Here is a 13,274-nt window from a genome sequence, read left to right as displayed (position 1 = left end):
TAATTTTCTAGAGTGACAGAAATCCGTGTAGAATGTTTAGCTCTGTGACTGACACAAAGAAATTGCTCTCTACATGTTACATGGTAGTAGTACTGTTATTATAACAAACTTTTTTATTTCTGAATTAAAATTTAAAATTGATTTAATAAAAAATTTTCTAAAGCAGAGACTTCTATCTCTGTAATTTCTTAATTACTTAGTCATACACATCAGTAGTCATTATGGCATAATAGTTACCTTGTGTTTGAAGTGGTTTTCAAAGCTTTTAATTTTTATATTAATTTCTGGTTGTTAAATTGGATTATTGACACATACTGAAATTATTCAGTATGCATTGGAATTCTCCCAGACATTAAACTAACCAATTCATATAATATATAAAATGTGAAAGGAGTAAAATGTAAAAGGAGTCCGTTGTACAAAATAACTTTTAGCAAAAACTAGAATATATTTTGAATACTGATTGGCGTATCTGGAAAGACAAAAGAGTATTTTGATTGTGTGCTCCACAGAATACAGATATTACCAGTTTTGTCCAGACCAGATTTTGGAAGATGGTTCTTTGGCTATTGAACTTAGTATGCACTACTGTTTTTTTTTTCAAACGTATTGTTTCACAGAACACTATTATAATCATTTGTTTTAAAAAATCTTAAGAAACCCATGGAAACAAAGTTCTATGAAACAAATTTTGAGAAACAGTGACAATAAATTCAGGTGTATGATAGACAGTAAGGAGGAAAAGTAAAAATATATGCATCTAGGTATTAATGGGGAAAATTTGCCACAGAAATTTAATACCTTGCAGCTTCAACTTCAAAAAGTTTAAAAGAAAAGTATTGCTGATAAATGGTTAAGAGCTCTGAAACTAAATAAAACTTTGTGCAGGGACATCACCTTCCACAGTTTTAAAGTAAATGGGCTGAAGCAAGGCAACAGAAGTTTGTAACAAAAGAGACAATCTATGAAAATCACAGATGACTTATGTTTATCAATTATTCTGCATTGGATTTGCAATTGCAATGCATATTCCAGGGCTTCACTCCACAGTCTGATTCAGGATATGTTACTAGAACCAAGAATCCTACATTTTAACAAATTCTCCAGATTATTCTAGTGCATGTGGTCTGGTATTGGCAGTTTGAAAAATACAGATAAAAGCACAAACATCATTAATAAATAGAGATCTCATAAATTCTAGTACACAATAACAATGTCTCAGGAAAGTTTAGAAGATAAAATAATTAGTGTAAAAAATGATTATATAAAGGGAGATGAAATGATAAATGAGATTGAGATAATAGGATCATTCTGATGATGCATGCACAGATGTACATTTAGAAGACAGGCTTTGACATTTCAAACCAAGTTTTCTAAACTTCACAATACACCAGTTGGCCTTGATAGTGTCATTGGCTGTGGTTAAATAAACAATAGTAGCTACTCCCTCTTTAAAATGTTACATAGTGTTGCATGTGGTGTGGTAGGATTAATGAAACTTAACCTCCCAGGGGTCACTGGTGGTAAAGAACTTGCCTGCCAGTGCAGGAGATTTAAGAGATAGAGGTTCAATCCCTGAGTCAGGAAGATCGCCTTGAAGAGGGCATGGCCACCCACTCCAATATTCTTGCCTGGAGAATCCCCTGGACGGAGGAGCTGGTAGGCTACAGTTCATAGGGTCACAAAGAGTCGGACATGACTGAGCGACTAAACGTGCACAAGCCCAACGTACCCTGCCATACCCCAGAATTACGGAATCTGTGACTATTACCCTGCAGAAAGATCTGCAGGTGTGGGTTATGCTTATGTGAATTATGCTTGAGGATTTGAACATAGGGAAATGGGGTCTACCTGGATAATCAAAGCTAATCTAATGACGTTGGCCTTTAGAAGCTGAGAAATTTCTCCAGCTAAAGTCACAGATGAATGAGGAAAGAAAGTAGTAGAGCGATGAATTAAGAAGGGGAAGTCAGAGAGATTTCAAGTATGAAAAGGATTCATTGCACCAGTGACTAGCTCACAAATGTGGTCTTACTTGCAAGGAAGAGAGAGGCCTCTAGAAACTGGGTAATGAGTACTTTCTAGGGCGTCCTGATAAGGTCCTAATTGGCTGACATTTTTATTTCAGCCATATGAAACTCTGAGCAGAGGACTAGCAGAGACCACCAGGACTTTTTAGCTACAGTTTTCTATGGTAGCCACAGAAAACTAATATTACATGTTAGAAGATTCCCATCACAAATCAATACCTGACGATATTCTGCAGTTTGATAACCAATCCCTCAATACTACTTGGTTGCCTAGTACCTTGTATTAATATTTTAAGTCAGGATCTCCCATACATACATTTACATGTCATGAAGAAATATGAATCCATTTTCACTGAGGCAGAAAAGACAGAAATTTAATGTTGTATAGGTAGAAACAATAGACAGCTATGAAAATATCTTTGAGACTATTTCATGAAACTTGATAGTCAAACTAGAAAGTATGACAACATTATAATTCATCTTCCAAGTTCCTACAATTTCAGTATAGCTAGTACTTGCTGAAAGAATAAACTACCTTAAAATATCTTTATACTTTGATGAGCAGAGTTCAAGTTCTCTATTATGGAGCCTTTAATATAAAATTATTGTACTACTAGCCCCTTCAATATTGCCAAAATGACACTTAAAATTAAACTTTTGTTTTATAGTGTTTGAAAGTGTGAATTAAGTTGCCAGGTTAAAAGTATTCAGCTATTGTGAAAGCACCTTAAAAAGTAATTATTACTATTACAATGTAGGAAATTAAGTCATGGAATGCATCCTCCCCTGCTAGAGAAAGACAGTTCAGAAATATATTAGGTAGAAAATCGTCATCACAACTACTGTGATATGGCATTATTTAGGGCATCAAAAAGATAAAATATTTTTCCTTAATTGTTTGCTAGAGGGTGCTTTTTTCCCTACGGTGGAAGCACTAGATGAAATTCTTAGCTTAAAACTCCCCCCGCCCATGCAAACTATTAACCTTCATACTAAATCAATCTACTTTATATATGATTTTTTTTTTGCTAGTGTGCTCTTTAAACATATTTTGAATTACTATGTGCTTAGAAAGTAACCACCCTTGCTACTGTATTTGTATATCTTTTATCGTGATGCTAGATTTACTGTGGTATATCCTGGTTATGTGGTCCTGGGGACGTGAGCTGAATTTTGTCATGCTATTTCTATGGGTAAAAAAGATACCCTTCCCTAACTAGGTGAAATTTTGTTAAATCACATAAAGAAGAAATGACAACTACATGACCTCAATATATAAACCCTTGAGAACACATTGCTGGAGGAGGAAATGGCAACCCACTCCAATATTCTCACCTGGATAATCTCATGGAGAGAGGAACCTGATGGTATGGTCCATGGGGTTGCAAAGAGTTGGACAAAACTGAGCACATGCACATACATGAGAAAAGTTTATTTTTGCCTTCATAATTTTTTTTTCATTTCAAAAAGAGAAAACAATGTAGATTCTGTGCATTTCTAACACCATCATCAGAGCCTGTGATATCATCCCATTATCAAACAATATTTGTATCATGAAACATAAGTACCCATACTATGTGGGATAAAGAAATATAAAGATTATTAATGGCCTCAAACTTCTATTTTTTTTTTAAGGTTTCTTTGTTTTCCTCTTTCTGATTAAGGAATTATGGATCTGTGGAACTGGAAAGACTGGTTTAAAATGAAAAATGTCAACTCTTGACTCTTAATGGACTTTTCTCTTGATTCTAACTTGTGGAGAACCCAAATTACCAGTTTATTTTATGGCAGATAGGCAAAATACAGAGAATAGAGTGGAGTCTGTTATGCCTGAATGAATCTCAACTTAGGCCTAGATTCCTTTCACTGACACATTTTGTTCTCTTTTATTAACGCTAAAACCTATAATGATGCCATGGTTTCATCTCCTAAGATTTAAGGGAAAACTTTTTGTCTGTCTGGGCGCATTGCAATGAAGCATGAAAGCATACTAAGTGTAGCTTTTTATTATGTATTGGTGATTATTGAGAAGGTGAATCTTGGTATAAGATTTGATATAACATGAGAGCTATATCTTCTGTCCTGGTGATTTTTCTTCTATTTTTACTGTTGAGAATTTTGGTTTTGTTACATTAAGTTGGGCAATGGTCTTTTTATATTACCATCACTTACCTTCATAGTATACTTTAAATCCATGAGCACTAACTGCAAAATCACTGGTCAAACGTAGTGAGAATACAGATTTGGTACTTGTTATTGGTGGTGGCAGATGGAATCCTGTTAACCTGAAACATAAGTGGAATTATCTGTTAGTTATAGACATTTTACCTAATAGAACTGAAAGAGTATTAAAAATCATTTTTATCAAATCCCCAAGTTTTGTACAAGTGTGTGTGTGTGTGTGTGTGTGTGTGGTGTGAATTAATTTATGACATGTTGATTTGAACATGTCATTCATATAAAGTAATTACTATAAGTATATATAGATGTATTTATGTGTGTGTGTATTATTACTGCTTGTCATATCTATTACATATATCATTTACATTAGGATATTGATCAATTCAAACTTTGGGAAATAAGTTATGAGGCTATGGATTTTCTGTGTACATTTTAATTGCTGATTTTAACAACATTTAGAAGAGATTTTTGTCAAATCATTTTCCTGATTGTTTAAAATATATATAAAGAGTGGGAAATATTTAGAGAAATTTGATATTAAAAACAGAAATGTGATCTAAATATGAAATTATGAAACAAATGTCCACAAATGAAAAGTGACTTTGTTTTAACAGATTCTAGGAGGTTCTATTAAAACTAATAGTTGTGAATTATTTTTGGTTAATATTCATAATTTGCATAAGAAATATTTGTCTGATATTTTGCCCATAACTTACTAGTTATTTTGCTAATAATTTATTGCATATAATTATAAGCTCAATTATATAAAAGGTAATTTACAATTGACACTTTATAAACCAAAAAAGAAAAATTAAAAATAAGAAAAAGCACATTCATGGGATGTAATTTTCCTAAAACTAATGAAGATAAATTATTTAAAAATTTTTCTATGAATTGCCTTTTACATCACATTCTTATTTTTTATTTTTAATATAAGAGTAAGAATTGAAATTTTTATGCAATGGAATTATACTATTTCTTAATATACTTGCTATTTTGCCCAACATTATATAGGTAAGATTAGTCTGTACTGAAATTACAATAAATTTTTATTTCTGAATAGCATAAGTTCTTGTTTGTCTCGGGTTTATTTACTCTAAAAATTTACTAAGAACCCCAGAGATATTATGGGTTTGATCTATCAATATTTACTCTATTTAAGTTAAAACTGAGAAACATTTTAAAATGTACATTGATTATTTTAAAATATCCAGAATAAGCCCATTACATGTTGACATAAGTAATATCTTAATATTAAATAGCTTTTTTCCAAAGCAAAAAATGAGAATACATTGTACTCTATTTTTGCAAATCTCTTTAATGTTTGGCCTATTAGTAGAAAATAACTAGATTATCATATCTGCTCCTTTATGGAATATTTTGCAATATGTTATTTTGTTTGAAGGGTATGAAGTAATGTGATTTCACTTAGGTATTTAGTTTTAAAAGGGAAGAGTATTCTAGTAGCTTTTGTATGTAAAAATGGTTGCTCTTCTTTGATACTACATAAAAACTTGACAGTTACAATGTTGAATTCAAACTGGATCAGTTCATTGTTTGTACTCTGTAACGTTAAATTCCTTTGGTTCACCTTGCTATTGTAATAGATTATATTTACTCATGCATTTTTAACATTATGTATACACTGGTCATTTGGAATATATTGGTTCACTGAGTTAGAGATCTTCCAAGTATTGATATATATTGATCTATTTCATTATAAAATATTTAAAAATCACCTTTATTTTTATTTCTATCGAACTAACCAGAAAAATCTTTAAATTTGGTGACGTTCTAAAGCTTATAGTTGTGGATTGAAGTTTTCTAAAATTTTAAGATTTTAATTGAAAACTCAGATTTCATCATTGACAGCAAATCTGCCAGTTGTTTTTCTTAAAGTAACAAGTGAGGCTCTTTTTCTTTTTTTGGAGGGGCAAGGGGGAAATAGATAACAAATGCCTAAGTGTAACTAACCATAGTTTACCTGTTAGTCATTCTTTCAAATAAAAATGTTGTTCCATGAAAAATGTGGCTAAGTCTGCTGACAGCTCAAACTGTTTTTCCTTCAGCCAACCATCATGTTTTGGTAGGCATAAGGAAGTTTTGTTTTTTTCATTTTTTTTTTTTTTCCATTTTGTCACACAGGTTGTTAAAAAGAGGAGTGTTACAGGATGGACATTTAATAAAATAATTAGTTATAACTTTAACAGGAGCATTCTTAGGAAAAACTAGGTTTCTTTTCTTTTTTTTTTGCACTACAAGTATGTGGCAGTAAAGAATACAATGACTAGTGACTACTAATACAGTTTGAAGTCACTGACTTGTGTTAATGCACCAGCAGTTTTATACCCACCATTACTTTTGTACATGAGGGCAAATGTCAACACAGACAAAAAAAGTAAAAAATGCCTCAGCAGTATCATGGGGCTTCCCTGATGGCTTACATGGTAAAGAATTTGCCTGCAATGCGGGAGACCTGGGTTTAATCCCTGAGTCAGGAAGACAGCCTGGAGAAGGGAATGACTACCCACTCTAATATTCTTGCCTGGAGATCTCCATGAATAGAGGAGCCTGAATGTTCAGGGCATGACTGAGCAACTAACACTTTCACTTTTCTTTCAAAAGTATTATAGAAATAGTTTTGATCTTATGGACTCCCTGAAAATTCTGTTTTCAAGGATACATGGTTCACATTTTGAGAACCACTATTGTATAGGAATCTATTGCAATAAATATACCACAGTTAATTGATTCACTCACTGTTGATGAACATTTGGATTCTATGTACTTTATTCAGTAGATCTTCATCAACAGCCTTATGAAAGTCCACTTTTGGGATTTTCCTGCAGTCCAGTGGTTAAGACTTGGTGGTTCTGCTTCAGGGGAAGTGGGTTTGATCCCTGATCAGGAACTAAGATTCTACACCCCGATCTGTGCAGCCAATTAAAAAAAAAAAATGCAAAAGAATCCACTCTTGAACACTTACATAGCAGTTTCTCTAGATCATATAAGCATTGGCTTTAATTTTTTTTCTCTTTTTGCTGCATAAACTATGCTCCATAAGGGACTTATTTGAACTTTTTTCTAAACTCCTTTGTGATTTCCTCTTTGTTCTGTGATTAGAAATACCTCTCTTAAATTTTAAAATATGGGTTGCTTTAGTTATATATATATATATATTTACCAATGTGTTTCTCATTTGTATTACAGTCAGATAACATTTTCTGTATGAATTTAATCCTTCAAAATTCATTCAAATTTTCTTTATGGTCAGATATTGGGACTTTTGATTATGTACTTAGTTTTCTTATAAAGGACAGCATATTATTTTCCTATTCCTAGTTCAAGTTAACACATACTTAACACATGGTTATCTCACAGGTATATGTGTCTAGGTAGGTGTAAATTAACTGATTCTCTGCTTAGAGTCTCACAAGGGTGAAATCATGATGTCAACTTGAACGTTTTGCTTTCTGAAAACTCTGAAGTTATGTCTGCTTCCACTCCCAAATTCAGAGGGCTGTTGCCAGAATTCAGCTTCATGAAGTTGTAGAACTAAGGACCTCATTTCCTTGCTGGCTGTTGGCTTGGGGTCATTCTCAGCTTTTAGAAATTGTGAGCATTTCTTGGTTTGTGGCTCCTTTCATCCATCTCCAGAGTGAGAAATGGCAGTCCAGGTTCTCATTCTTCAAATTCTTTAGTTTATCTTTCAACATCATCTTTCTGCCGCTCCCTCTTCTGTCTCCAGATGGAGGAAGTTTTCTGACTCTTCTGCATCTAGTTGGAGAGTTCTCTGCTTTTAAATGCTCATATAATTAGATTTGTGTCCAAATTGATAATTCAAATATCTTCCTATTATAATATCTGTAATCTTAATTCCATTTTTAAAGCTTCTTTCATCTTGTGATATAGCATATTCACAGGTTCTGAGGGGACATTATTCTGAGATCATTTTTCTGCCTGTCATAATAGGTATATATCAGGGGCTAGTTGCAGTATTCAGTATATCTTTTGGATAAATTTGTTAATATTCAGATCATCTCTGTGCTGACTATTTGTAAATGCTGTTACTAGACCCTGAAAGAGATATGCTTAAATCTCCCAATATGACTATAAGTTTTTATATTTTTCTTTGTAGCTATGTTCATTTCAAAATATATTTTGGGGGATCCATTATTAGGTATATGGAAGTTTAAATTATTGTTATATTTCTCAGTGAACTAGACATTTTGTTGTCACTCCGTTTCTGAAATGAGTTGATCATAAATTTATTTTATTTAATAGTAATAAATCTACAACTTTCTTTTATTAGAATTGGGCGGGAACATCTTTTTACCCTAAGGGTTTTGGTATTCTCATTCTTAAAACAATGTATCATTTATAACCAGGATATACTTGAATAATACTTTTATAAAATAATATACTTTTATAATCTAATATTATAAACTTGTTTTTTGATAATAAATATGTTCAGTGAACTACACTATCAATACAGATGGTTATACAAGACAGAAGTATATATGCTACTGAATTATCACTGATTATACATGTTTCAAATTAAGAAATAAAACACTGCAAGCAATACTGAGTATCAGTTGTGCTCCCTGTGACTCAGTACTATCTCCATCCCAAGGATACCAACCACTACCTGACTTCCGATGAAACAAACCAGCTTTCTGGGTCTTAAATCTTTTATCTAAATGAAATCATATAATTATTTTATCTCTGTCTTCTTTGACTCAACATTACCTTTGTATTATTGTAGGAGTAGTATGAAACTTAACTGTCATTGCTATATAGGATTCCATTTTATGAATATACTTTATTTATCCATTCTATTGTTGGTGGACTTTTTTTATCCAGTTGGGTCTTTATTAAATAATATTGCCATTCACATGTATTACATGTTTTGTAAGCATTTATGTGTATTTCTCTTGAGAATATACATAGTACTACAATTTCTGGGTAATTTAGTAATTAATTAGTTGTTAACTAATTTTCTATAGTTTTTCAACATTATTTCTTAGTTTAAAGATGTAAAAATAAAGTATTTTACACTTTAAATGCTCAGAGTGTCTTTCAGAAAAGGAAGAAAGATTGTCATGGAAAACAAAAGGCAAATGATTTTGTAACAACAAAGTCTGAAAACATATTTTGCCTTATAATCAGACTTTATGATAGTATATATGATATTATACTATGAATTATGGCCCTCCAAAATTGCCTGGGCTTTAATCCCTGAAATATTTAAATATGTCCCCTTATATGACAAAAGGAACTCCATAGATGTGATTAAGTTAAAGTCTTAATAATAGGAAATTACCCTAGGTTATCAGGATGGGCCAAAGTATTCACAAGTATCGTTATCAAAGGAAGGTAGGAGGATCAGAGAGAGAGTAGGAGAAGAGACAGTGAAAGCAGAGCTTAGAGTGATGCAGTTTCTGACTGTGAAGCTAGAACAGGCACGCAAGTCAAAGAAGGACAAGCAGCTTCTACAAGCTAGAAAAGCTAAGGAACAGATTTTCTCCTGGAGTCTCCATAAGAAATGCAGACCTGCTGACACCTTGAGTTCAGCCCAGTAAAATCCACTTTGAACTTCAATTCTCCAGACTGCGAAACAGTGAATTTCTGTTGCTTAAACTACTAAGTCTGCAGTAATTTGTTGCATCAATAATAGGAAAACAACACATAGCTCTCTTTTTGGGCTTTGAAATAAACATTTTTAAATGTAACTAAAATATTAACTTATTCTACAAATGAAAATACAGGTCCTATGGAACCTGGTGACCACTGTAAGTTACAGAAACGCCTATGACATCATATAAAATAAATAGATACAGAACCTATTGATGCAGCATTTATTTGAATATAATGTTTTAAAAACCTCTCTCTGTAGGTAAAACATGCAGTTTTATCCTCAGAGGGCAAAAGGGACTGGGATATATTAAACAACATGATCAAGTTCACAATAGAACCAAGTCCAAGAATATTGCATGTTTTTGTGTCCCATATTTTAGTGAACACCCTGTTCATTGTCCCATTTTCCTTGGCACATGAATTAAATCTAAATAGTAAATATTTGAAGTACGAATGCACACACACACGTTATTTTACATGCAATGTCAGATTTTTATTCATCTTCATATACATTAAGTAATCCAATAATTTAGACAATATTTAGAACCTTTATCATTATCATTAAAGTTTCCATGATAGAGAACAATATGAAAATTTTTTCCCATTTATGAAAAGCAAGTTTTCTGAAATTATCTTTAAATACTTAGCATTTAGTGGCATGTTGCATAATGGGAGACTAAGTCTTTTTCATCTCAGTAAGTGAGGAAAGATGTGTTTTTAAACTTATTTTCTGGATAGTTGTACCATTATGAGGATTTCCAGTAACTTGTTTTACTCCCTTCTGTGATAAATTGCATGATTGATTTGAAAACAAACTTTCAGTTATGAATCCCATTAGTTACTTTTCTTTACAAGACTTCATTTTATAATTTAATATTTATGTGTGATTAGTTATTATGCATCTCTCTTTCTCCTTGGGCAAAAACTTCCTGAAGGCAGTGTTTGGTACTCAATAGTTTATCACTAGTGCTTCGTGCAAAGCATTGCATGTTAAGAGGCTCACTTACATGGTTAAATTAATGAACTGGAATGATAGGAGAATGTGAAAACATTATAATATTTTCCTTTTCAATCCAATAATTGTGTTCTTGGAACAGTGTTTTAAAGAATCATAAGACTGTAAAGAAATGTCGATTGTTAAGAAAATTCAAGTGGTCTATTTAGAGACTCTTATTCAGAGTTATTTTTTATCATGTTATTAATATAAAGAGTTACAGGGAGACTATATATTTTATGTAAATATGTTTGAAACATCTTTTAGGAAATAACTATGTAATTTAAAAACACTTTTCAGGTGAGGCTAATATGATTTATATCAAATATAAATTATGGATTATATGTGTTAATATACACATATTTTAAGCATATGTAAAAGTACATTTTCTATGTACTATAAGTATATACTGTTTTATGGATAAGTGTATTTTCCATGGAATTCAGATATTTGAGAAACAGTTTTTCATATATTGTTTTATTACTTTGTCAATTATATTCCCTTCTTATTGATATATAATAAGGTTACATAGTGAATGACATTTTATGTTCCTTTGAAAAGAATACTAAAGTGTAGTTTTGTTTTCCCTGAATTGAAACGGAAGAAATCACAGCTCAGAATTGATCAGTAAACTGTTTAAATCAAGATAACTGATAGGCAGTGGAGCGAAGATAGGCCCGTAACGCCCATCCCCAGTCTATTTCTCTTTCCCTATGATTTCCCCATAGGGAAAATGACTTTTCCACGAGGGCAAAATGAATGTGTAATTCATTTTTTTTTCTCCACAATGCCCATATAAGTTTCTTAACAAATATTTGGAACAGATAAAAACATGATTTTACCTACATAGTACCTTTAAGTAGTTGAGTCTGATTAAGAACTGTATAATAATCTTGAAGTCATTAAATTAAATGCCAGGAAAGTAATAGGGGATCACCATCTGTATATCTTAAAACCTTTATGGCAAAGATTATTAGTGGTTAGCAAAGATATTTCCCTATTAGGAAAACTAAGTAAGATTTGCAAACACATATGTCAGGGTTAAGTCCTTGAATTATGCAATGTAAGTTTCCTTCAGATATGATTTTTTATAAAAGTTAAAATTTGAGGAACGGCCAATTAAGTGTTGAAATATGTTAATTTTGCTACATAGCTACTTTGTGGTATGCTATCACAACAATATTGTCTCTCACCATAAACTTGATGTTTAAAACTGCAAGTAACCTTGGACTAAAGAACAATAATTTGCTTTTCATACATTTAGTTTCATGAAAAAATCATAGCATTTCCTCTGTTTCACATTTGTATTTGGTGAATGTTTTGTCTTGAACAACTTTATAGCCATTGTTCCACTAGATTCTCTCATTTGACAGAAGGGCAGAAGGTGTTGGTTGTTTTTCATCTTACTCTTAACAGTTTCTAATGTATAACCCCTGTTCTACCTTTCCCCTAATCCCACATGCACCCCTAATCGTATTTCAGCCTTTTGTTACTTACCAGGCAGAACACTCATCAGAAACTGTGGAATATTCTAAAATTCACACACTTAAAGCAAGCAGTCCTATCACTTCTAATGCTTGCTTTTAGATGAAAACATTATTTAAGCATTTCCTCTTAAAAGATTCAGAAACATTAATGATATTTCATACATTAATGAGTTAGTAGTAGTAACAGAGAGAATGAAATGACTAACTTGTAACTTTATATTAATGACTCTAATGAAAAGTACTAAAATAATTATTTGGTAATTTATGCAAAACTGATAGAAATTTAAATTACCAGAAAGTCTATTAAAATGTCAATGCATATGCTTCTTAAATAATTGGTGGCTTGTATACAATTTTCTTAAATTAATGGTAATGAAAATGCCATTTTACAGCTTAATATAAAGGAAACCTTTGAAACATCAAGATTGGGGGATAAAGATGATACCTGTATCATTATCTAAATGTATTTATCAACTTTTAACAGTAAAATCTTATTATTTCTGGGAGAATTGAGCATGAAGTATGATTAGATCTACACTATCTTTAAAAATGTAATTAAAGTCAAATATAAACATTGACTATATATATATGTATATAGTTCCTATCAACTGATTACAGTATTTCAAACTTGCTCTAGTTAAAAGAATTAATATAAAAGTCACAGTTTTAATTAAATGGCTATTAGCATATTACTACATATAGTGAGATAGAGGGAAAACAGACATGAGGAGTGTAAAAAGAGGGAGAGAGAGAGCCCTATATTTAAAAATTGGTAATGTTAACAAAATCCCAGAATTTTGTGATTTTTAAGTAAGAGAATTCACATGAGTGGCCTGCTGTATTTTTTGGAGCCTAAGAAATAGCTACTAAATGTTAATTTCATTAGTGCTATGACTCAAAGTTCATTGTGCTTTCATCTGCACTCAACAGCATACTGAGGCTAAG

At 31.8% G+C, this 13,274-nt stretch overlaps 1 protein-coding gene across 1 annotated transcript in view; it reads right to left on the bottom strand.

Annotated features, from left to right (window-relative positions):
* Positions 1-13,274, bottom strand: part of CSMD3 (CUB and Sushi multiple domains 3) — a 1,309,925-nt gene that overhangs the window by 1,110,874 nt on the left and 185,777 nt on the right. Inside the window, exon 3 of the mRNA XM_043483744.1 lies at positions 4,203-4,315. Coding sequence (XP_043339679.1) covers positions 4,203-4,315 — 113 coding nt within the window. The remainder of the gene's footprint in view (positions 1-4,202; positions 4,316-13,274) is intronic.

This window comes from Cervus canadensis, chromosome 12 (genome assembly GCF_019320065.1).
Source record: "Cervus canadensis isolate Bull #8, Minnesota chromosome 12, ASM1932006v1, whole genome shotgun sequence".
Lineage (NCBI taxonomy): Eukaryota > Metazoa > Chordata > Mammalia > Artiodactyla > Cervidae > Cervus > Cervus canadensis.
Note: the sequence above shows the minus strand (reverse complement) of the source record. Positions and strands in the feature narration are given on the sequence as shown.